The sequence below is a fragment of the Lethenteron reissneri genome, chromosome 51, assembly GCF_015708825.2.
Source record: "Lethenteron reissneri isolate LAM-NWPU_2019-01 chromosome 51, ASM1570882v1, whole genome shotgun sequence".
Taxonomy (NCBI): domain Eukaryota; kingdom Metazoa; phylum Chordata; class Hyperoartia; order Petromyzontiformes; family Petromyzontidae; genus Lethenteron; species Lethenteron reissneri.
Genome location: NC_083829.1, coordinates 7279885 through 7305073, shown reverse-complemented (window position 1 = coordinate 7305073; position 25189 = coordinate 7279885). Strand labels below are relative to the sequence as shown.

Sequence of the window (25189 nt, the reverse complement as noted above, 5' to 3'; positions counted from 1 at the left end):
CTTGTGTTTGTTTAGAATTTTGGAAATCTTTTTGGTAACGCCTGCTATGTATAATGGTTTTGATCGGAGTTTCAGGTGGTTGTTTCGGCATGGTGGGAGAAAAAGCTTGGCGGATAGTGCGGTCAGAGTATCCGTTCATCTTGAGGGCCCGATGTACATGTGTAATACGAGAGTTCATCGATGAGCGCCGATCAGTGGATAGGCTCTGCCGCTTGGTCCATCACCAAATTAGAGGGAAGGGCCGAGGTTAGGGGTGGAGCTCAAAAGGCTCGGGGGAAGTAACCATCTCGAAGGTTCGTGAGAGGGCGTGATTGTAGGCGGGGATTGGTGACGTGGGCCAGAGGATATAAGGGGAAGTGGAAGAGAGCTCGAGGTCAGTGTGTGGAGTCAGAGAGCGGTTCCACGTCGCTCGCCACTTTTCAGTTGAATAGTTCGCTCGACGTCTGCACACGTGGTCGTGACGCCTTCTGATTGGAATAAATACAACGGATAAGCAGGCGCGCGCTGCCTGATTGGTGATAAATTTAGCACAGATCACGTGGGCACAACGAGCCAATGAGCGGAGAGGAGAGCTTTACTTATGCGTGTTGGGAAATAAAATATGACTTCAAGCCCCACCCCCCCCCCCACATTTAAATTAATCGCCGCGTTGTAGATTCCAACATGCGCTCGATTCGGAACTCGATTCCTTATAATCTGTTGCGTACGCAGAACCGAAACCGAAAAGTAATCGGTAATAATCGATTCCTACCCGCGTGCGTTTCAACGCGGGAATCGCGAGCCGCAGGTGAATCGAGGGGAATCGATTCGCTTCCTCGTGGTTTCATCAGCGGTGTGTCGGGGACTCGGAGAACTTCTTCTCGACCCATCGGGAGCGGCGACGTTTCGTGCTTGACCAGAGAAAGTCGGAGACTGTGGAAGACTCAAGGTGAATTGTTCGATTGGTTAACGATGGGGAAATTCCACGGTGCTATGGACGGAGCCCCCATACGGACCCCCCCACCATCACCCATCCATCCAATTTGACAATTGTCTGCCCACGCGACGTTGGGTACCGGTTAACCGTGCTCGCTTTAGCGGCCACCCGGGCCGCAGTGATGATGATGGGCGGCGGTGGGGCCCCGTGATTAAGCGTCGCTCGTGCAGCCGGTGACTTGCTCCTGCTGTTGTGGAGTGACTCATGCTGCCAGCTATGGCTTGCAGGGTTATGGTAGTACATGTTGTTTATGTCATTTATTGTGAAAATTCCTGTCACAGTTCCTATGATCACTGTTTCATTGGTTTCATGGCTTTATTTTGGTGATTGTTGTAGTACAGAGTTAGACTGATGGCCTTAATCTAAGTTGTCTTGTGGTTGTTGTTGGTTGTTTGACTTGCATCCCACTGGGATTTTTGCACACAGCGTTGGTGTGTAACGGTGATTTTTCTGCAATATTTTGCTGTCTTTTCTTGGATTTTCTGTTTGCACTCAGTCACATATTCAATCTAAGATGTTTTCTTATTCATGTTTTAGTTTTTTGTTTGTTGCGGTTGCACCCGATTCAAGAGCCGAATGGCTCACAGGGCTATACCTAATACATGAACTTGACTTAGCCAGGGAGTGGGTGGGTGCTTAAGGGACCGTCCATATATGACGTCACGCACCTTGGGGGGGGGGGGGGTCAGATATTTGTGACGAGGGGGGGTGAAATGTGACGTCACCTCAAAATACGCAACTTTAAATAAATATAGAATTGTTATATAATTGTTATAATAATAACACTCCTACAACATCAGAGTGCAGCGCCACATTAAATACGCACTACAATGACAATAGTTTAAAGCGATTTGAAGCATGTTTTATTTGGGGGGCTTTGTGACGTCATATTTAGGGGGGGTCTGACTTTTTGTGATGCCGTGTGACGAGGGGGGGGGATCAAAAATCGTCTAAAATCGCGTGACGTCATTTATGGACGGCCCCTAACTTCCAGGCCGCCTGGTGGAGGTGAGTCGGAGGGTCGTCTTCCAGCAGTGGATATTTATATGGCGGCTGGATGACCGTGGGTCGCGTCGAAATCGAAAGGGTCCGTGTCTTTAATCGCCGTCTTTTGCCATTTAATTTGTTGGTAAGGAAAAAAAAATGTGTATCCCACCCCGGCGAAGATGATGGGCGCAAGTTGTCGCGTCGTCCAGCAGTGGATAGACCATGGCCGGCCATGATGAGCAAGTGTCAATCACATACCTGTCAACCCCTGATCAGCGCCTACCTGGTGAGAGACCAGACCGTATTGGTCACCCCCGTGCCCCTTATGAATTTCAACATTTATACTCTTAGTTCTTTCGGTAAAGTCACGTAGGTAAAATTTTTATTAAAATTAATAAAAATGCAGCAAATCTGGCTGTGACGGTCCCACCTGATGACGGAGACTTGTGTTGCCTCCGAAACGTCGTGATTTTATTGTTTTATTTTTTATACATTTTATTTTTTTATAAATTTTAATTTCATTTTTTACCTACGTGACTTTACCGAAAGAACTAAGAGTATGAATCCTTGCAGTCACGAAAGCTTTAAATCGAAATTTAAATTCTTTAAGGTTTCATCACCACACATGCTTTTAGATCGACCCCCTTTGCTCCATCTACGTGGTGGCCGTCACCTTTGGAACATCCTCCCTGCACGCTCGCGCCTTTGGCTGCTGTTCTCTATCCTGCATCACGCTAACGTACGATCGCACCCTGACATCTCACCCCCCCCCCCCCCGTGCCCCCCACCCCGGCTTGATGCAAGAACAGATGGTGCAGCCGGTGCCCGAGAAGATCAACTTCGCGGAGGAGGAGGAGCGAATACTGGTGCTGTGGACAGAGCTGGATGCGTTCCAGGAGAGCCTCAAGCAGTCCAAGTCACGCCCGCAGTGCGAGCCACATTCTCACCGCACATACGCTGGTCAACAGTCAGCGAATAGTTGTGCTTGCAAATCGTCTGCAACTACTTTGTCTACATCTCAGACAGTAGTTGCATATTTTAGAGTTGAAGCTTTCGTGACTGCAAGGATTCATATTCTTAGGTTTTTTCGGTAAAGTCACGTAGGTAAAAAAATTTAAATTAATAAAAGTAAAATAAAATAATATTTTAAAAGTAAAATAAAAATAAAATAATATTTTACTTTTATTTTACTTTTATTAATTTAAATTTTTTGAGAGAAGAAGGACAGCCTCTGCACCGAACTAACCTCTTTCTGTTCTTAATTAAAAATACCCGTCGCATCCTCATTCCATCAAACTAGAACCCAAGGCACCTAGAATTCACCCGATCTCGGCAGTTATAATAAAAGTAAAATAAACATAAAATAATATTTTATTTTTATTTTACTAATAAAAGTAAAATAAAATATTATTTTATTTTTATTTTACTTTTATTCATTTAAAATTTTTACCTACGTGACTTTACCGAAAAAACCTAAGAATAGCAGTTGCATAATCAAGGAAAGTTAAACAACAAACGATTCGTGATCATTCCAACCGATCAGCCATAGCTCGTCAACGTGCAGCACGGCGCTTGAGATCACAGTCTGTCTCTACCGCGAGCAGCCACCGGTTGCAGAGACATTCACTTGTAAGAGATTTAGTTTCATGCAACCGAGTTGCACGGAACTATTGGCTCAGGTGTGGACGTGCCGCAACATGTATTTGTCATCGGCGTAAGACTTGATTGTAATCGGCTAACTGATGCGTCGTGGCACATTTACGATCCACTAACCCTTCTCGCTAGGATAAGGTTTTGCGAGTAAGGGCGCCGTACATCACACATCTCATCGTACCTATAAACATTTTTTTGTCTGTCTCACTCTTATGTCTATTCTTGTAACGCTTTTAACTGACAAACTGTTGGGTTTCCGTTTTAACAGAGTACACAGATACAACAAACTAAGCCCCCAGAAGAAAACTAATAAAATCACACTTTGTAACAATGTATGCTGATCATGGCACGCCAAAGCATGCTTGGAAATGCCGATTTGCGGTTGCCCCTAGCATCGCAAATAAGCTTGATGAGCGGCGATGGGAGGGAGGTTCTCCTTCATGTTTAAAATACCAAAAAGAAAAAAATCAAGCACAGTGTGATGTCCTCCCCCCCCACCCCTATGTGTGCAGTTACTACTATAGTCAGTAGATACCACTATAGAGTCAGTAGATACTACTTTCGTCAATAGATACTCCTGCAGACTCAATAGATACTACTGTAGAGTCAGTAGATACTACTATAGAGTCACTAAATACTACTGACTTAATTGTATGTAGGGTGTAGGAATATATGCCTACAAAATCAAAGGTGGGGGGGGGGTAAAAATATTTTTGGAGGGGGGAGGCGACAATTTTTGGAAATCTTTCAGATAAACTATTTACCCCCCACTTTCTTTAACTTTTTGATTCAGGACTTCTGAAAGGCTCTTTATAATCTTTGTTGACGGACAAATGGACAAACGGATTGTCGGGCTTTCACAATAGCTTAGTATTTGTGTATGTATATGTTATGTTTTTTAAGAGAAGACAAGTTTTGAAATATATTTTTCCCCCGAGCAAAGCCAGGTACTTCCTGCTGGTCTCCACTATTCCACTGCCCTGCTGTAGTCTAGCCTTGTATCCTGCCCTAGGGAATCCCCCAATGGCAGCTGACCCTATGCGGCAAAAGGTGAATGAGACACCGGCCTGCAAGGGGGCATAGGGGGGCGAATTCAGTTACAAGGTTACTGGAAAACTGATATCACGATTATAATCGTCGCATTGTGACGCTTTATATCGCATCGTGATAGATTATTGCGTGACGACCGTACTTGGATTGTCGGCTCGTGCCGCCGCATGGTCGATGACCCACTGGCGCCATCGCACTCGAAAGGTGTCCCTTGGCGTGCGTGCCGCATGCAGGTACACGTTCTACGATGGTCCACCCTTCGCCACCGGCCTGCCGCACTACGGCCACATCCTGGCGGGCACCATCAAGGACGTGGTGACGCGCTTCGCACACCAGAGCGGCTTCCACGTGGATCGCCGCTTCGGCTGGGACTGCCATGGCTTGCCCGTCGTGAGTTTACGCTACTCTCGGAGGCACGACGGTCATGTCACGACCTGCGTTGTGAATTCACTCTCCCTACCTTGTGCCGACTCGATGGTGGGAGGCAGTGATGGCAGGAGGTCTTGTAGCCGACTCAGCTGGCGATGGTGGGAAGCATGTGGCGGGGATTTCTACCCGAGGGTCACGGGTGCTGAGATGGTTTTGCGACCGTCACTTAACGATGGTGTCTCTCTCCTGCTGTCTCTCTGCTGGTGTCTCCTCCCTGCAGGAGTATGAGATCGACAAGATGCTGAACATCAAGGGCCCCGAGGATGTGGCCAAGATGGGAATCGCGGAGTACAACAATCAGTGCCGGAGCATCGTAATGCGATACGCCAAGGAGTGGGAGGTAGGGCCTCTGGCACCTGCCGACGAATTTTCGGGTCAAAGGGCGCACCGCTTGTCGGCAGGCGAGAGCCAAAATCCAACATCGATGCCACCTGTGCTGACAAAAGATTTGTCGTTATCAGGTTAACGGGGTGGTATCACAGTGGTGACCCGCCTCGCAGCAAGAAGTCCCTGGGTTTAATTCCGGGCTCGGGTGCCTAATGTGTGGAGTTTGTATGTTCTTCCCCTGTTCTGCATGGGTTTCTTCCAGGGTCCCTGGTTACTCCCATAGCAATGTAAACGATGATAATTGTTTTTTTACCATTTTATCTGGCAACAAAACTGACACCTTTTTTACAAGGAGTCATGTTTGCATAGACCACAATACCTGCAGTCATAATGCAAACAAAAAACATAACTCTGATCATGTATGCACTGTCCTTGAAGTTGATTGGTCCACACCGAGACAGCTGTGCGCCTTTTGGCGTCATCTGGTCCAACACCATGTGAGACTAGGCTCTAAGGAAAGCTCAAACATTTGAACCACTGATCATCATTATCATGGTCAACCGTCATCATCATCGTTGTCGTAATCATAATCAGCGCCATCAGCATAGTGCTCCGATGTGTTTACAGGTCGCACCATGTGTGGTTCGGTACAATGTCTGATGTTCCGCCACACGTGATAGGAGTTCCAGAAGAAGTTGGCAGCACGTGCAGCGAAACGTCGGACATGGTGCTGAACGCAGCATTATGATCCGAAAACACGTGAAAACCCACACAGTGATATCTAGATCATCCTCACCACCATCATCATCATTGTCGCCAACCCTAACCCTTACCCAAGCCTTCAACAAACGCCTGTTCTACCCAAGCCGCCATCTCCCATGCAAGTACTGAATCCGGCTAAGGCTTGCTTAGCTTGCGAGGTCCAGCAAGGTCAAATGCGTTCAAGGTGATGTGGACGTGATGCAACAATGAAAGTAATCGATCACTCACTTCCTCCTACGCTCAAGCCACCTACTCAAAAATTCTTCACCTCTTTTCCCTCAAATGTCAACAATGTAAGTGTGGATTTTTTACTCTCCCTGTGTGCTTCTGCTTTTCAGAATCTTTTTTTTTATCCTGGAGAAATCCAATGAGCTATGAAGCTCTTTTTCACAGATATCCAGTAGGGGAGGGTCAGAAAGTTACAACAATAAATAATAAAAACACAATAGGAGTGCAAATTATAGGAAAGGTTAACAAATCACAAAAAAAGTATAATTAAACTAAACATTTTTTTTTATTATACCAGGTGAAGCCCACTGAGCTATTAGTTATTTTTCGATTTAAAGCTTTCGTGACTGCAGGGATTCATTTTCTTGGTTCTTTCGGTAAAGTCACGTAGAAGGGAAATAATAAAATAATAAAATATCAGACGCTGTCTTTCCGACAGACCTGTTCTTCACCTGAGGACGGCTGCTTGCGTTGTGGCCGAAACGTCGTGAGAATTGTATTTTATTATGTTTTATTTTTATTATACTATTAGTTATTTTTTCAGAAACGACCTGGCCACAAATGATAGCTCAACCAAGTGGCTTTATATGGAAATTTATAGCAGGTTTAGGGCTTGAGTTTGTGCCGGAGGCAGTCTTGGGGCTGCAGGCAGGGTGGTGGGGCCCAAAGTCAGAGTTGGGGCCAGAGTCAGAGTTGTGGCTGGCATTGTTGGCAAAACTGCACACGCTCCGTTATTCGGCGCTCGGCTTACTTGTGCCATCGCCGGTGAGATGAGGTGCCACAGCAAATACCACGAGGCAGACGAAATCCGGACGGGCGCCCGTCGATGAGTGGCGCTCGTCTCTGCAAACTCTGCCACAGAACAGAAATACACGCGGCAAGACGGGGGAGGAGGAGGCTGTGGGGTCAGGGGTCTGAGACGTAGAGTCGGCACCGCTGAGATCCTGGGTTTAGATCCAGGTTTCAGCCACGCGACCACAACGACCACAGCGACCACGCCGGAGTTGATGATCTCGGCCTGGTCACCAATGACTGCACAAAAAACCCAAATGCCTAAAATTTGGTTCTGCACTTAATTTGCCTAAATTCCATCTCTGACTGCAATGCTATGAACAGTACTCTAAATAACATCGGTGGGTGAGAAAGAACTGCCTACTACCGTGTGGACCAAAGATCACTTGAAGGGATTTCAGTGGTAGCTCTGTGATATCCGCTACAGCGGGCCGTCCTCTATCACAGCGGGGTTTGGACTGCTGTGCGAGAGCTCTGAGTGGGTTATTCGCCTCGTGTCGTGATGTCGACAGCAGGACTGTCGTTTGCGTATCTGTCTCCGGTAGACGACCGTCGTCCGCCTGGGCCGATGGATCGACTTCAAGAACGACTACAAGACGCTTTATCCGTCCTTCATGGAGACCGTCTGGTGAGTAGCGGTGCCTGTGGCTACCACATTTGTGGGAGGCTTGACCAGGACGCATGGGCGAGTTGTCTGCTCCTCCCTCTGCCAGCCCCACCTACTTACACACAGCCACACACACTCGGCACCTAATGCCGCCCCCACTACTTGGGTGTCAGAATCATTATTTAGCCTGGAGAAATTCGACGAGGTATGAAGCTCTTTTTCCCTGATGTCCAGTAGTTGACCAGGGTAGTTCCGCCCACTGCCCAGGTAGCCATGCCCACTGCTCATTTACCTCTGCCCACTGCTCAGTGAGACCCACCCACTACTCGGGTTGCCCCACCCACTACTGGAGTGGCCCTGTCCTTTGCCTGTATAAGGAGTTGACCACCAGGCCATCAATCAAGCAATCAATAATTGTTTTACGTGCCAATATCGCCCTCAATAAAGTAGGCAGTACGGGAACGGTACGGGGGCATAGAGCAACAGGAATGAAAAAAGAAACCCTTCACGCCCTCAGCGGCGAACACCGACTGAACATTTTAAATCGTGGACAAATATAGATCTTCACCATACCTTCAGGCGATGGGGGGGAGACTAGGTCCACGGCCATTATGAACGCACCGGGACGTTTGGCAACCTTAACGATGCCGTGTGCTCACGGCCGGTGAGAAGCGAGCCGGCTCGGCGCTGGCACCGTGCGTTTGGGCCAGCGCCCTCACGTGCCCACGTGCGGGTGACGCGGCGTGCGTGTACGTGGCGGCAGATTACACGGCCGCTGGGTAACATGGTTAACGGGAGGGGGGGGACGTGTGTGCCGGGGCCAGGTGGGTGTTCCGGCAGCTGTTCGACAAGGGGTTCGTCTACAGCGGGGTGAAGGTGATGCCCTACTCCACGGCCTGCACCACTCCCCTCTCCAACTTTGAGGCCAACCAGAACTACAAGGTGAAGCGTGCGTGAGCATGTGTGTGAGTGTGTGTATGTCGGTTAGCACGGTAGGGGCACAGCTGGTGCATCTGACAGTCATCTCAGTCGGTTAACCCTTGGCACCTGGGTCTGTCCCGTGACCTCCTGTCTGCGAGCCTTCGATATTTCACGTGACCTCAAAGTGCACCTGGCCTGGCACAGGCGGCGTGGTGTCATCACCGCCACTTAGTGGCGCATTTTGCAGGTGATGTTGTGTGTGTTAGTGGCGCAGCGGTAAGCGCTGCTCTACGAACCCGGCGACCCGAGCTTGATTCCTGCCCGTGGCCAAGAGCGGTGGCGAATATCCAATCCCGCCCTGGAGCTCTGCCCGGTCGACTCGGCCTTAAATGGGTCATCGTTATCGAGCGAAACTTCGGATGTCGCACCCCACGACGCGCAGCGGTGCGACCCAGAACCGTGGCCGAGAGCCGCACGCGGCAGCGCCGCCGTCGCGGGACCCCACGCGGCGACATCGGCTGGGACCGTGACGCCGCCCGGTTCAAGTTTAGCAAGTTCCAAAAAAAATTACAGCGCAAATCACTCAATTGTAATACACCTAGCGATCATTGCCACCCTCCCCTGCGATAACTTGGCAGGACCATCCTAAGAAAGAGTCCTGAGACTCAGTGAGGCTTTCCAGGGCAAGCAAGCTGTATAATAAACAAACACATGAAAATAGCTGCCCTGTAAGGTTGTATAAACAGAGTTTGTCGGTTTTACCATTATTGACTTTCTGCGGTTTATGGGCGGGTGGTTACAAAATCCACGTGCTGCACGACTTCCACCATTACGACACCTGCTGCGATATCCACCCTAGTCACTGCGAGTGTCCGGGTCACGCTTATCGGGTACACGAGGTGCAGGAGTATTTTGTCCTTCCAGGCAGCAACACTGCGTTTATAATTTCAGCACGCTCAAGTCAATGGGCATCTCTCATCACGAGTGGCTGGGGTTGGAATCAGGGTTGGGGTCAGTGTTGTGGCTGGGGTTAGAATCGGGTTTGGGGGTCAAGGTTTTGTCTGGGGCTAGAATTGAGGTTGGAGTTGGGGTTGGGGCCGGAGTCAGGGTTGGGGCTGGGGCGGGGTTTGTGGCGGGAGTTGTCGGTGAAACTGCACCAGCTCCACCATCCGGCGCTCGGCTTGCTTGTGCCGTGGCCGGTGAGAGGAGGTGCCACAGCAAACGCCACGTGGCAGACGAAATCCGGATGGGCGCTCTCGATCAGTGGCGCTCGTCTCTGCGAACTCTGCTACAGAATAAATATACACGCGGCGAGGGAGGAGCCCATGGGGTCAGGGGTCAGAGATCCTGAATCGGCACCGCTGAGATCCTGGGTTCGAATCTGGGTTTCAGTCACGTGACCACAGTGATTAAACCAGGTTCTCAAGCGTAGCGAGTTGGGGGGGGTCTCAGACCAGTCACCAGTGATTGATCGATCCTCCATTGCGACTCTAAATCGCGAGTTGCCGGGAGGGGTATGAAGACGACCAGGTCTGCTCTCAATCACCGCACGCAGTAACAGAGGGTCTCCACCAGAGGGCATCACCGGCCACCACATGGACGGGTAACCTGTGGCGAGTTGCGTTGTTGTTACTATTAATAGCATTGCCTCCCATTTAAATATCGGTATTAGTAGTGGACACTTGTTTTTGATTGGCAGGTCATGTGTGGTGGGGTATATAGTGTTGGTACTCGCAACCCTTCCGAGATGTGTGGAAGAGTAGGCCAAACACCCTCTCGAGGGACTCTCAAGAGCTCCTTCTGGTGGGGGCGGCTTCCACCAGCGGTCGCGAGAGGCGAGCAGTTGCAGGCTGCACCTTGCCGGCGTGAAGCGGTGGCGCAGTGGTTAGGCGCGAGTTCTATCTTGGCCTCGGCTAACCTGATTGAACCGGTTCCTGGCTGCTGAACTGGTTCCTGGCTGCTCCCTCCTTTCCCTGGCCGTTGATGTACGGTCAAATAACCCCCATGATCCACACGGCGTGGGCAGGCCTGCACCCAACAGTACATCGACGAAGGGTTATGAATTATGGTTGTTAATTTACTCCTTAGCTTCACTGAATCTCGGGCTTGGTGGTGGCAGTGTGGTTGTGACTGGTGTAGCGGTTGTGCCAAGTTTCTAACGGATGTGGTGGTGGTGTATTTCTGAGGAGACTGGTGGTAGTGATGAGGTCCTGACGGTCGTGGTTGTGGTGGTAGTGACGAGGTCCTGACGGTCGTGGTTGTGGCGGTTGTGGTGAGATTCTGACGGGTGTGGTGATAGTGCATTTATGATGATTCTAGGAATAGCGATGAGGTCCTGACGGTTGTGGTTTGTGGTGAGGTTCTGACGGTTGTGGTTGTGGTGGTAGTGACGAGGTCCTGACTGTTGTGGCGGTGGTGGTGGGGCCCATAGGACGTGACCGACCCTGCGGTTATTGTGAGCTTCCCGCTGCTGGAGGACGAGTCGGTGTCACTCATCGCGTGGACGACCACACCGTGGACCTTGCCGAGCAACCTCTCCGTGTGCGTCAACCCTGAACTCATCTACGTCCGGGTCAAAGGTCGGTGGCCCTCCTGTCCTTCCCCACCCCCCGCCCCCGTCGCGTCATGCCCGGTCGTTTGGCGCGCTCACGGTGACATGCGCCGGGCGGTAGCGCCGCCCGCGTTACGCTCCCCGGTTCTGTGGCCAGCAGCCTCGTGGAGCAAAGACAGTTTTACAGAATCTACCCTGCGAGCGCTCCTCATTCCTGGGCCATGTGCACGGTAGTTCGCGGTTTTGCACGCTAGACTCAAGGCTGTGAGCGGTTGTCCACAGTTGTAAGTGGTAGTTCACAGTTGTAAGTGTTAGTGGGCAGATGGGCATTGGTGATTCATCGTTGTGAGCAGTCGTTCACGGGAGTTGGCGGTTGTGAGCGGCAGTTCACGATGGTGCCGCCGGTGGCCTGTAGATGTTGCGACGGGGAACCTGTACATCCTGATGGAGGTGCGGCTGCAGGCGCTGTACAAGCGGGAGGACGAGTACATCGTGATCGACAAGTGAGTGGTGCCCACTGCCATGCCACCACCATGTCACCACCACCACCATGCTACCAATCACCACCACCAACCACACCACCATCACCACATTGCCACCAATGTTACAGTGTCACCTCCACCACCACATCGCTACCACCCACCACTGTATTGCCATGATATCGCAACCACCACGGAACCACCGCTACCACCATCACACAAGCACCACCGCATTCGTAGCGCGTTCATGTGCATCGTTGACGGCCGTTGGTATTGCGCGTTCACCTTCGTTATGTCCTCGGCACCGTCGGGATGATAAGTTTGTGCGCGTGTGTGCGTGCGCGCATGTGTACGCAGGTTTAAGGGTATTACCCTCAAGGACAAGCGGTACCGGCCCCTGTTCGATTACTTCGTGAAGGTGAGGGTCGGCGTGCCGGCTCCGGCTCGTTAGCCCATGGGCCCGTCGTCTCCCATTCGGCGCGTGATCAGGTGCTGGCCAATCATTTGCCAGCGACCGTCATCGTTGAAGACGATGCAATGTGAAGCGGAACTCCGCTGCGGGGTTGTGTTGCTCTTCGGGCCTTACCCTGGGGGAAACCCGGCCACATTTGGCGAAAAAGGGTTCATGCCCAAAACGCAGCGATTAAAAAACCAGCGCTAAAAGTGTTGGGCTTTTGCCGGCCACGGCGGCGGTGTCGTGCGTGGCGCCGTCGCATCGCAGAGCTCGGAAGGTTGCGTCGTTGCCGCCGACTGAAGCCTGACCAGGACGGGCGCATGCTGCGGTGCGTTACGGGGTACATGCATGTACGTGGTCCTTCCTCATGGTTGTCCACTTGCGTATTTTTTTATTTTGCAGCGTGCAGAGCCGGGCGCATTCCGCGTGCTGTGCGACGGCTACGTGACGAGCGAGAGCGGCACGGGGGTCGTCCACCAGGCTCCCTACTTCGGTGTCGTGAGTCGCCCGCCGGCCCTCCAGCACCCGGGAGGGTCACCCACCTACTCGGCCGCTCGCACTTGCAGCCATTCGCCCACCTACTCGGCTCACTACTCATGGACCCACCCACCTGATGCACCTGACATCCCCCGTGCACGCCAGCTTATCCACCTCCTCGCCCACCTACTCACCCACCAACCTACTCATTCACCTTCCCACCCACCCGCTCGCCAACCACCCACCCACTCGCCCACTCACCTGCCTGCCCACCTGCCCTGTCCGCCCACCCTCTCAACTACCCACTCAGTTACCGAGCCACCCACGAACCCACCCTCCCAGCCACCCACCAACCCACACTCACGCACTCCCTCACCTTTCCATCACTAGCTAGACAATTAAAATTCAATCAATTCCTCGCTCCCCCACTTGCTCTGTATCCCTTCGCTGTCCCACATCCTGCGTTTGACCCCCCACTTCCTCCCCCTCCCGCCACGCCACAACCCCCTCCAGGACGATTTCCGCGTATGCCTGGATAACCGAGTGGTGCTGAGCGACGCGGTGCCCATCTGCCCAGTCGACGCCACCGGCTGCTTCACCGCCGATGTGTCGGACTTCACCGGGCAGTACGTCAAGGTGCGACAACCCCCCCCATCCCCCCAACCTCACTCCCCCTCCACTTAAGGATCGTTAGTCGAATTCTATTCGTTTGAATGGAGATCCATGACTGACCATTCAAACAAATTTCCGAACAACCGTACACACGTACACACAGACGCATGCACACAACAACAACTACAGCCGCCATTTGCCATGAAGTTGCGGTGAGGTCACCACGGCGCTTGTGCTGGACTAGGTGCACTTTGAGGCCATGTGAAGGGCCGAAAGTGCTGAAAGCTCGCTGTCAGGAGGTCACGGGACAGACCCAATTGATGCGTTTTAGAAGCCCGGTGCTCCGCTCATTGTTGTGAGCACGCATACAACCGCATATACACATGTGACCACACTCGCACTTACAAAGACAAAGATCGCCCTTGTAGCCTACGTAAGATGTTGGAGAAAGTCCTGTTCGCGAGCACCTATGAAGGTCGGAACACGAGGGAGCAGTGTAGCCAGCACACATGCATACAACCGCAAAAGCTACACGCACAACCGCAAAAGCTACATGCACAACCGCAAAAGCTACACGCACAACCGCAAAAGCTACATGCATACAACCGCAAAAGCTACACGCACAACCGCAAAAGCTACATGCACAACCGCAAAAGCTACACGCACAACCGCAAAAGCTACATGCACAACCGCAAAAGCTACACGCACAACCGCGCACTCGACACTGATATTAGCCGTGGTTCGGTATCGAACTTTGGTAACCCGACGCTCCGTGAGTGCGTGTTGCTCCCGCCCCCCCCGCCCACCCCTGCGTGTGTGTGTGTGCGCACATTGCCGCATGCGCGCGTGCGTTTGTCTGTCCAGGATACGGACAAGGCTATCATTAAGATGCTGAAGGAACGCGGGCGACTGGTGCACACCAGCTCCTTCAAGCACAACTACCCCTTCTGCTGGAGGTGCTGACGGGGCCACCGCCCCTTGCTAGTGTAATAATGTTCCAGGAGACCTTGACACCGGGGTTGGAGGCACACGTATTTATTCCGTGTCGGTACAGTACAGCACTGACATACAACACTGGAGGGGGTATCGGCCCCCTCACCCGTCTAACTGTGGATACACTCGCTAGCTACACCTAGCCTACCTCTGGGCCCTCCACTAATGGGCTAGAGGAGGCTAGCTAGCCCGACACTGGTAAGTCGGGCTCACAGTACCCGGAGTCCCAGACCAGCTCTGACAAGAGCACCGGCTCTGGCTCTCGGGACCACGCCACTGGCTCGATCGTGTGCGGCCCTGATAAGGGCGGCGATCCAGGGGAGTCCAGGGCTCTATCTATGACGATCTTCCGTCTTCACTGGTTTAGCTTAACATCTTTCCCTGAGCCCTCCGGCTCATCCCCTTTTATACCAAAACCCCCGCTGAGGGGTGGGGCCCCGGGGGATCCCAGCTCCGAGTCAGCCCCCCAGGCTGCCCGATGCGGACGTTGCTGGGAGCACCTCCCTATGCACCGACATAGCCACGCCCACTGTGTTTCTTTCCCATCTGATCCCATTGTATACAGCCCCTCCGTAACACCCCTACACTAGCGATGCGACGTGTGTGTGTCGGCCCTGTCACTCGGTCGCTGGGGAAACCCTAGAGGGCAGCATGCATCGTCATTGCCCATTCGACATGGTGGGGGCTGTAGTCGTGGTTGGATCCGGAGTTGTAGGTGAAACTGCACCCGCTCCACCATACGGCGCACGGCTCGCTTGTGCCGTGGCCGGTGAGAGGAGGTGCCACAGCAAACGCCACGAGGCAGATGAAATCCGGACGGGCGCTCTCGATCAGTGGCGCTCGTCTCTGCAAAGTCTGCCACAGAAAAAAATACACGCGGCACGGAGGGGGGGTGAGAGGGGTAGAGGGAGGCCGTGGGGTCAGCACCACTGAGATCCTGAATTTGAGTTCAGGTTCAGCCGGCGAACCGCACCGGGGTCTGAAATGTAGCGAGTTGATGTCTCAAGCCAGGCCTCCAGTGTGACTGCACAAAAAAAAATACCCGTCAATGTAAAATTTGTTTCTGCCCTTAATTTGGCTAAATTCCATTTATGACATTTCAAAGTACCGGTAAGACTGTCACGCGACGAGCCTTACTGCCTGTAGCAGGGCGTGTGGGGGTGCTGTCCCCCTGCGTGAAGACATCTCAGAGGTTGATGTAACCTCATCGCTACGAAGGCTCCCTACCCTCCTCCGCCAGATCCCAGAGCTTCGGCACATGCGGCTATCCTCCAAGATCTGCCCTGACAGTCTCCCTCTACCATCTGCCTTTAGGTCTTCCGTGAAGAGGTCTCAGCGGTAGCTCCTTGATATCCGCTTCCACGGCCTTTCCTAACACGAAGGTTTTTGCGCTGCCCTGGGGGTGGCCGGAAGCGGAGGGTGCCCACGACCGCGATTGGTAACGTCTCCTTCTCCCTGTGCCCGCAGGTCAGACACGCCGCTCATCTACAAGGCGGTGCCCAGCTGGTTCGTCCGCGTGGAGCACATGGTGGACAAGCTGGTCGAGTGCAACAGCCAGTGCCTGTGGTGCGGTGCGCGGGCACATGCACGGACACTTTCGACACCACACCCTCCGCACCACGCCCTCTACCCCACGCCCCTCTACGATCCATGTGTTGCTCCTATGACCTTTATGACAACCCACCCCTACGACCCTCCTGATGTTCCTATGACCCTCTTGACAAGGATACTGGTTGGGTAGAGCCGCCCCGCTATACGCCGCAGGGCGCCTCACATCTGAAAGGGGCACCCTCAGTGGCAGCTGTCCCTGTGGGCACAACATGATTCAGCACCTGGCCTATAAACGGGCATCACTCTTCCAGTGGGGAGCACCATGATTGCCGCTTTGATGCGTAATCCTAATCGAGTCGTTTTCCCAATCCGTGATCCCTGCTACCGGCGTACCGAGTCGGCACAGCTGCTCGCAGGCGATGGTCGCTGTGCAGTCTCCTCTCGTGGAAACACGCTGACGCCCCGCCGCTCGGTCTCATTGTTGGCGGGGTGCACATGACCGCCCGAGGTGGTGCGCTCAGCAACATCCGAGTCGTTCCTTAACATTCCCTCTCAAAGACACTCAGCTTCCATCGGCCAGACGCGAACCCCCGTCGCTCTGCGCCGTCGCCGTGCCGAGTTGCCGCAGCCGTGTTGCCGGCGACGGTTGCCCTGACGTCCCGCGGTGTGTTTCGGTGTGTTCCTGTCTGCGCCGGCAGGGTGCCCGAGTTTGTGGGAGACAAGCGATTTGCCAACTGGCTCAAGGGCGCGCACGACTGGGCCATCTCCCGAAACCGCTACTGGGGCACGCCCATCCCGCTGTGGGTCAGCGACGACATGAAGGAGGTACTGACCCACGATCGCCCCCCCCCCCCCCCGAGCCCAACCGTTACCTTTGATGTATCAACCAAACTGAGCGAGGTGTTGTGACACTGCAGTTCCCCGTCGGTGAGGACCAAGAGAGAGAAAGATCATCTAATGGCGGGCTCCGTTGTGTAGCGGAGGGTTGGCTTGCGGTGTTAGGGGCCAGTTGTGTAATGGGGGGCTGAGAGTTTCACACCATTTGTGTAATGATCCACCGACCCTAGCTGCTTTCACGGTGCTGGATCACAGGCCACGTGCGTAGCCACTGCCACCACCGTCACCACCACCGCTAACATGCGGCGCGTCGGTGTCGTTCTGCGCGAGCAGCTCATGCTGACGCCTCTCGTGACCCCCGTGACCCCCTTCTCCGGCAGGTCGTGTGCGTGGGATCCATCGAGGAGCTGGAGGCGCTGACGGGCACCAAGGTCTCCGATCTGCACCGTGAGAGGTGAACGGCGCCCGCGTTGCGGTCTGATTTGGAAGCAGGGCGAGGGCGCTCCCCAGTAATGGAGGTGCAAGGTTGTCCCCGCGTGCGTCGGCGGTGGGGGTCGACGTCTGGTGACGACGTTGGGGGCGGTTTTCGTCATTGTCGCCGTCATCAGCATCGTCGGCAGTACTAACCGGTGTTATCGGCAGTGGCAGGATTATCATCATCGTTATTGTCATCGTTAAAATGTTTCGATGATAGGCAGTATCATAATTGTCATTAACCTCAGCATCATGATCGTTATCATGATTGTCGGCATCAGAGCCATCATCGGTGTTGTTGAGTTATTGAGTGGCGGTGCAGTATTTGGCGCACCGCGCCACCAACCCAACCACTCCTAGTTCTCCCCCAGGTCGACTCAGCATTATAAACGGGTCCCTGGTGCAGTGTACGTTGGGGAGACAAAGACGGCCTGGTGTGGTGCTGGTCACGCCACCCCCTCGTGTGCCGTGCCAGCCGTGTAGGTAAAGTTGCTTGTTAGTCTTTTGCTTGTTTCCCCGGGAGAGCCTTTGAGTATTTCCATTCGAGTAACCTTGCGGTGTGAATTTTACAAATTTGGCAAAGTGTGGACCATGACGCCGACACACAATGGCCTACTCTTGCGAATGAGGTCACTGCCATCTTTAACATCCACCGTGAGTGAAGCAGAGAGCTCGTAGATTTTTTCCCGGTTAGCACACTCCACAGTATTAACCAGGACGGCCGGCGGAACCGCCGCGAGCCTTTTACAACATGCGGCGAACACGGCACCGCTGGGCCACGTGCTCTGATTTCCTTCCACTCATTTATTGGCCGATGACACATTTACATATTGAGGATCGCAGAGCTTGGTCAATTGCAAGTAGCGCCGGCTCCTCACCGCCAGGCTGCTGCTTTCCCCCCTCTCTCTGTACGAGAGCGATGTGTATCTACTGTACGAATGGCGGCACGCGACAGTTTGACGTTGTTATTATTTTTATTTTTCTCCACCGCCGGGCGACTAAAGAGGCGTGTTTGTGTTGCACGTCACAGCGTGGACAACCTGACGATCCCGTCGCGCACGGGCAGGGGCGTGCTGCGCCGCGTGTCCGAGGTGTTCGACTGTTGGTTCGAGAGCGGCAGCATGCCCTACGCCCAGGTGCACTACCCCTTTGAGAACCGCCGGCAGTTCGAGGACTCGTTCCCCGCCGACTTCATCGCCGAGGGCATCGACCAGACGCGCGGCTGGTGAGGTCGCCCGCCCGCTCGCTCGCTTGCTCGTCCAGTCACTCGCTTTCTAGCTCGCCCGCCTGCTCGCCGCTCACTCGCTTAACCCGCTCGCTCGCCCATTCACTCTCTCGCTCACGCACCTGCTCTCTCACTCGCCTGTTAACTCACCTGCTCGCTCATCCACCTGCCCACCGACCCATCCATTCACCTATCCACTCATCAATCCACCTACCCACGTGCTTATCTCTTGTGTGCCCTTGCTGTCAACATCCAGCAGATTTGACATGTGCCGGAATTCTTTGTCTGACACAAATCTTTCCCACACTCGTCCCCGATGCCCCCACCCCCTCCCATATGCCCACCACCACCCCCCACCCCCATGCCAGGTTTTACACGCTGCTCGTGCTCTCCACGGCGCTGTTCGGGAAGCCACCCTTCAGGAACGTCATCGTCAATGGTCTGGTGCTCGCCAGGTCCGTGACCCACGCCGCTGGCGATGATGGTGCTGTTCGTGGTTGTGGTGATGGTGGTCAAAATATTGATGATGATGATGGTGATTGGGGTGATTGTATTGACAACAACAATGATAGTAGTGAATGCGATGATGACAACTCCGGTATTGGTGATGATGCTGGTGGTGGTGATGATGATGGAGTTCCCCACCACCACGCTGGTTGTGACGACGGCCCCGATGATTGGAGCGATGCCGGTCTTTCTGACGAGCTCCCAGGCCCCGCTTTGGAACCAGACGACGGGGAATAATTGGCACGCGCGCGCACACACACCCACCTCGCCCACACGCGAGCCGGGCGCGAAACGATCGGGCGCTAAATCTGCCGGCGATGACACGAGCGTGGGAGGGGGGCAGCACACGCCACACGGTGCCGGAGAGATCTCACGGTGGTCCCATTAGCGCATGGGGTCAACAGTCAGGTGTGAGCGAGCGATAATGAAAAATGCCCACGTGCTGCCCCGGTCTTCGGATTGTTTGGCGCACTTCCACCACGCTACCCCTCCCACCTCACCCATTGTGTTATGAAGCACAAGTTGGGGGTGCGTTTTGTAGTCCTGCTGCTGTGGTGATTCCACCAGCCCTGTTGATGGCATGTGAGCTTGGAGTCAGGGTTAGGGCTATAGTCGGGCCTGGAGTAGGGGTTGGGACTCGAGTCGGGGTTGGGGCTGGAGTTGTCGGTGAAACTGCACCCGCTCCACCATCCGGCGCACGGCTCGCTTGTGCCGTGGCCGGTGAGAGGAGGTGCCACAGCAAACGCCACGAGGCAGATGAAATCCGGATGGGCGCTCTCGATCAGTGGCGCTCGTCTCTGCAAAGTCTGCCACAGAAAAAAATACACGCGGCACGGAGGGGGGGTGAGAGGGGTAGAGGGAGGCCGTGGGGTCAGCACTACTGAGATCCTGAATTTGAGTCCAGGTTCAGCCGGCGAACCGCACCGGGGTCTGAAATGTAGCGAGTTGACGTCTCAAGCCAGGTCTCCAGTGTGACTGCGAACTCTGCCACAGAACAAATATACACACGGCGGGGATGGGGAGGAGGGGGGAGAAAGCCTTCGACACTTCACGTGACCTCTAAGTGCACATAGCCTGGAACAAGCGCCGTGGTGACGTCACCACTTCTTCGTAGCGAATGGCAATTGTTGTTGAGTGGGTGAATGAGTGGGTGGGCGAGGTGAACAAGTGAGTGAGTTGTTGTGACTTGTAGCGTGGTGGTTGAACACGGTGTGGCGATGGATGAGACGCAACAGTCAGTGTCTGGTGCAGGCCCGAGTCCTCAATATGGGAGGAGGTTTCAGTGAGTGAAGTTCACGGGGACAGTAACCGAGGCAGCAGCAGCAGCAGTAGTGGTGGCAATTTGTGTGCGGGAACGTTTACTTGGTATGTAACTGGGTGAGCGCCTTGGAGACGCCAGGTAGCTGCGTGTGGGAGACGCGGGGTGACGAGAGATTAGGACGCGAACGCTGGAAAACGAAGCGTTCGCGCGAGAGTCCATTGCCGAAACGAACGCGGACGGCACGCGGCGCCGAGACTCGGCATCCACGCTCCGCTCGCTCGGAGCCGCGGTGCCTGCAAGTGCTCGTGGGTGTGGAGGATTGGGTGGTGCTGATGATAATACGATGATGATGATGATCAGGGTGACTTGGCTGCTGATGTTAATGCCGATGATGATGAAGCTGCTGACAGAGATGATAGTTGTGCAGATGCTGCCGCTGATGATGACGATCTTTCTGTTGAAACTGCTGTTGGGGGTCATGATGATTATTCTGATGACGATGCTACTCATACTGCTGCTGCTTATGATGATGATGCTCCTGACGGCATGAGTTTTCCTATTCCATAAGAGTCTGCATGAATGACATGCATTGCACATATATGTATACATACATATGCAAACATATACACATGCACGTATGTATGTATATGTGTGTGTGTTGTGGAGCTTTGAGGAGCAGCAGTGTAGTGGTTAGCGTGTTGCACTACGAACCCGGCCACTCGAGTTCGAATCCTGCTTTCAGACAAAAACAGTGACGAATATGTGAACCGGTCTTGGGCGCCCTAGGTCGACTCGGCCTCAATAAAATACCTGGTGTGGTGTGTAAATATCGCCGCTAGGGAGACAAAGGCGGCTGGGCATGGTGCTGGCCACCTACCCCCTCGTGTGCGGTGCCGGCCTTCATAGGTGTTGCTGCTCGCGAACGGCACTTTCCACAACAGTCTGCTAAAGGCTTCATGGGGAACCTTTGTCTTTGCGTGTAGTGACGGGCAGAAGATGTCCAAGAGGAAGAAGAATTACCCGGATCCGGTGGAGGTGGTGAACCGCTACGGCGCTGATGCCCTGAGGTGCGAGCCGCTGCCCTGGGCAGCCTCTGACCCTGCCCAACCGGGGTCTGGCTGACCCCCCCCCCGCCCTCTCCTCCCTCTTTTTGAGGGGGTTAACCCTGACCCCTGTGAAGTATCCCTTGTTGCCGCCGAGTCCTGCTAAGGCTCCCCCTGCGGTGCAAGCCAACAGCACTTGCCCCGACGGCTTGTGTGGGCTACACACAGAGGATCTTTGTGCGTGTGTGCAGGTTGTGTAGCGGTTAGCGCTACGCTGCGCTACGAACCTGGCGACGCGAGTTTGATTCCCGTTCACGGCCAACACCAGTGACGATTATCTGAACCAGTACCTGGTGCGATGTGTAAACATCGCCACTGGGGAAACAAAGGCTGCCGGGGGTGGTGATGGCCACCCGCCCCCTTGTGTAACACTTGGACCAAAAGTGTGTTAAGGCTATACGGGGGATCTTTGTCTTTGTATGTTGCTTGCCAAAAAAATTGCCGAATTCTAAAATTGGCACTGCTGTCATCATCTCTGCCAATATCACTGCCACATCAGCACTGCAGTGTGTGAAAACATCACCACTGGGGAGACAAAGGCGGCCGGGCGTGGTGCTGACCACCCACCCCGTCGTGTGCCATGCCAGCCTTCATAGGTACTCTCTAAGCACTTGCCCCAACAGTCTTTTAAGGCTATACGGGGGATCTTTGTCTGTTTGTGCAGGTTATACCTGATCAACTCTCCCGTTGTGAGGGCGGAGAACCTGCGCTTCAAGGAGGAGGGTGTGCGGGATGTCCTCAAGGACGTCTTCCTGCCCTGGTACAATGCCTACCGCTTCCTGGTGCAGAACGTGGACCGCCTGCACAGGGTACGGGGTCGCCTTAGCAACAGCGTCACGGCAACGTGGCGACGTCACGGCAACCCTGCGATGTGGCGTCGTGGTGTTGTGGTAACACGGCATCATGACGGTGTTGTGGCAACGCGGGGACACGGCGTCACGCAACATCATGACAACGTTGCGATGCGGTGTCATGGCGTCACGGCAACGCAGAATCACGGCATCACGGCACCATGATGATACATTGCCGTGGCAACACAACACCGTGGAAATGTACCATCACAACACGACAGCGTGGTAACGTGTTAATATCGGTGCGGAGACCCTTGTTGTGGTCACTGTTGTCATCGTTGTTGATGGTATTGCTGTTGATGTTCGTGTTGATGTTGGATATCTACGTCTCCCAGTGTTGACATTCTGCCGTTGTGGTGGTGTTGATGTTGACATCATTGGCGTTATGAACACTCGTAAATTGGCCAATAACACCTTCATATTTAGAGGACCGTAAAGCTTGGGAAATTGACGGCGCCGGCTCACTGCGTGGCTGCTGCTGCTGCCTCTCCGCTCATCTGTAGTCCCTGCTCCTGGCGCCTCCGAGTCGTCCTCTCTCTACGATAGCGATGAGCGGATGCTGTGCGGAGGTGGCGGCTGTAGCGCAGCGTTACAAGTAGAAACTATCGTCGTTGTTGTTGTTGCCATGGCAGGAGGAGGGTCTGGCGTTCCTCTACAACGAGCAAACGGCCGAGCCAAGCGACAACATCATGGACAAGTGGATCATATCCTTCGCCCAGTCGCTCATCGCTTTCTTTAAGACCGAGATGGCCGGTGAGCCTCGCCTCTACTGACTGCCCCTTTGCCTCTGCCCTCCTAACTGCCCCTTCGCCTCTACACTGCTAAATGCCCCCTCACTTGGTTGGTTAAAACTGCCCAAAATCACATTGTCCGTCGGCCAGTTTATTGTTGAATGTCGGAGTAGTGTTGCTGCTCGTGTGAGCTTTGAGGCATTGGTGCTCACCTTGTTTACAGCTCTAAATTGGTGGTGGAAATTCCACATTCTTATGACAGGGGCGAGTCTACCCATAGGACAATCACTGTTGACTTCCCCACATAGTGGAATTCATTCTGGCGACCGCAGACTGAGTGTTGATGGGCCTTGTCTACCCCACCGACCCGGATGTGAACTCCCGGCGGTGGTCGTGGATGGCGGTGATGATGGTGGTGGTGGTGGCAGTGGTGGTGGTAGTGATCGTGGTAGTGGATAATGCTGATGATGGAGGCAGCAGCAGTGGCGGTGGTGGCGATGGTGATAATGAGGGCAGCAGTGGTGCTAGTGGAAGTTGCAGCGGTGCCAGTGGCTGGTGGCAGTGGCGGTGGGGGTATTGGCAGTGGCGTAGGCAACACCTGCCACCTACGCACCTCGCCCTCCTCCACAGAAGCCCCTGGCTTAGCTCCCACTCGGCGGAGGCACTGCCGGGGGAGGTGTTTAATTATGAATGGCCGTGGCGAAGTAAAAGCGGAGAAGAGATTTACACAAAATAAATATAGGCGGGGGCGGCGTGGGCCCAATGGCGGGGAACCTGACGGATGGTGCCACGGATTTTTTTTTTGTTCCGCGGTTTTGAAGTGCGGTATTTAAACCGCCCCCCTCCCACCGCCCTCCCACGGTTCCGTGCTCCTCGTGCTCTCCCCAGCCGATACCGTGTGCTGCTTTCATCTTATGCAGCGTTGCTGTTCGACAACAGCGACGGGAGCAGGAACAGCAGCAGCAGTGATGCCGTGTGTTTAATTATTTGTCTGTGGGTGCCGGCGGCGGCATTGTCTATATGAACACATTCACCGCCAGCCTTGTCAACAAGGCCACTGCTGCACAGTTGGGCTCAAGACCTCGTGCGAGCCAGGGCAAAGGTCGCGCGTGCTCGATACAAGGCAAGGCAGAGTGGGCCCCCGACTAGCCAACGTGGCGATGTGTAATTGAGTTTCAGGTCAGGCCCTGTCATGGTCTCGACAAATGTGACTCTGCTTCTTTGGCCTCCCTATTGATGCGCTCCGAGCAAGGGCCGTTGAAGGCAGCATTCGGTGTTGTTGTCCAAATATATGTCGTGAACCCTCCACCACCAGACACAGTTATCTGAGCAATTGGGAACATGTATATATTCTGGAAATTAAAATATTTCCCGGGGAAGTACATATCCCCGTTTGTCGAATGAGTGGCTGGGGTGGCGAATCGTTTGGGGCCTCGTTGGGGTTTTATTTGGATTTGTGGAAGGGAGCCGGAGTAACAGGAGAAAATCCACCAGAGGTACAGGGGAGATGTAACTCAAAGCTCCGCCGCACAGGTGGGTTCAACCTTCTTGCTGTACTGCCATTATGCCAGCGGGTTTGGAAGCTTCAAATGCTTTTCTGGTGGTGATCCACAAACCCTCGCTTCCAAAGCACCACCACTACCAGGCTAACGTGCTGCGTGTGTCCCACGTGTGTGTGCCGCGTGTATGTGCCGCCTGCGGTGTGTGTGCCTTGCGTGCGTGCTATGTGTGCTGCGCGTGGTATGTGTACCGCGTGTGCCTCACCTGCCAGCGTACCGGCTCTACACGGTGGTGCCACGTCTGGTGAAGTTTGTCGACACTCTGACCAATTGGTACGTCCGCACCAACCGCCGGCGCCTCAAGGTCAGTCTTGCACCCTCCAGGGGTCGGGCTAGGGGAGAGGTTCATTATGGCCGTGTCGGAGACCCTCAGCCAGGACAGTCCTACGCATTATTTCGTAGAGTCGAGATGGCTAGAAGGTCCGGTGACTCGGAGGGTCAAAGCATTGAGCCAGCTTCGCTGAGATGCTGCTTTCACATACGGGTTACAGCCACTGCCTGTGATTAAGCCAGGTTCACAGGTGCAGTGAGTTTATGGGCTCAGCCCGATCACCGGTGACCTGCATGTTACGTGGATAAATTACATTTATGAGAATTAAAAACATCGATTTGACTGCCACGCGACTAGCATTGCTCAAACGCGCGGAACGGTGGCGCAGTTGTCAGCGCCACTAGTCTACGAACCCGACAAGCCCACATTAAAATCCCAGCCACGGCTGTCATCAGTGGCGAGTGACAGTCCTGGGCCTCCTATAGATCAACCCAGCCTTAAAAACTAGTACCTGTTGCGGC

General features: G+C 53.9%; 1 protein-coding gene across 2 annotated transcripts in view; it reads left to right on the top strand.

Moving 5' to 3' along the window:
• Positions 1-720: 720 nt before the first annotated feature.
• Positions 721-25189, top strand: part of IARS1 (isoleucyl-tRNA synthetase 1) — a 47764-nt gene continuing 23295 nt past the window's right edge. Inside the window, exons 1-21 of one of the 2 annotated variants that reach the window (XM_061572702.1) lie at positions 721-928; positions 2773-2891; positions 4900-5056; positions 5316-5435; positions 7750-7832; positions 8636-8753; positions 11164-11311; positions 11699-11786; positions 12120-12180; positions 12619-12714; positions 13207-13329; positions 14170-14261; positions 15766-15864; positions 16548-16674; positions 17067-17140; positions 18191-18385; positions 18754-18840; positions 21137-21220; positions 21921-22065; positions 22740-22860; positions 24610-24701. In XM_061572702.1, the coding sequence (XP_061428686.1) occupies positions 2773-2891; positions 4900-5056; positions 5316-5435; positions 7750-7832; positions 8636-8753; positions 11164-11311; positions 11699-11786; positions 12120-12180; positions 12619-12714; positions 13207-13329; positions 14170-14261; positions 15766-15864; positions 16548-16674; positions 17067-17140; positions 18191-18385; positions 18754-18840; positions 21137-21220; positions 21921-22065; positions 22740-22860; positions 24610-24701 (2229 nt within the window). In that variant the 5' untranslated portion in view covers positions 721-928. Of the gene's footprint in view, positions 929-2760; positions 2892-4899; positions 5057-5315; positions 5436-7749; positions 7833-8635; positions 8754-11163; positions 11312-11698; positions 11787-12119; positions 12181-12618; positions 12715-13206; positions 13330-14169; positions 14262-15765; positions 15865-16547; positions 16675-17066; positions 17141-18190; positions 18386-18753; positions 18841-21136; positions 21221-21920; positions 22066-22739; positions 22861-24609; positions 24702-25189 lie in introns of those variants that run through there. The other variant, XM_061572701.1, reaches the window with a different exon arrangement.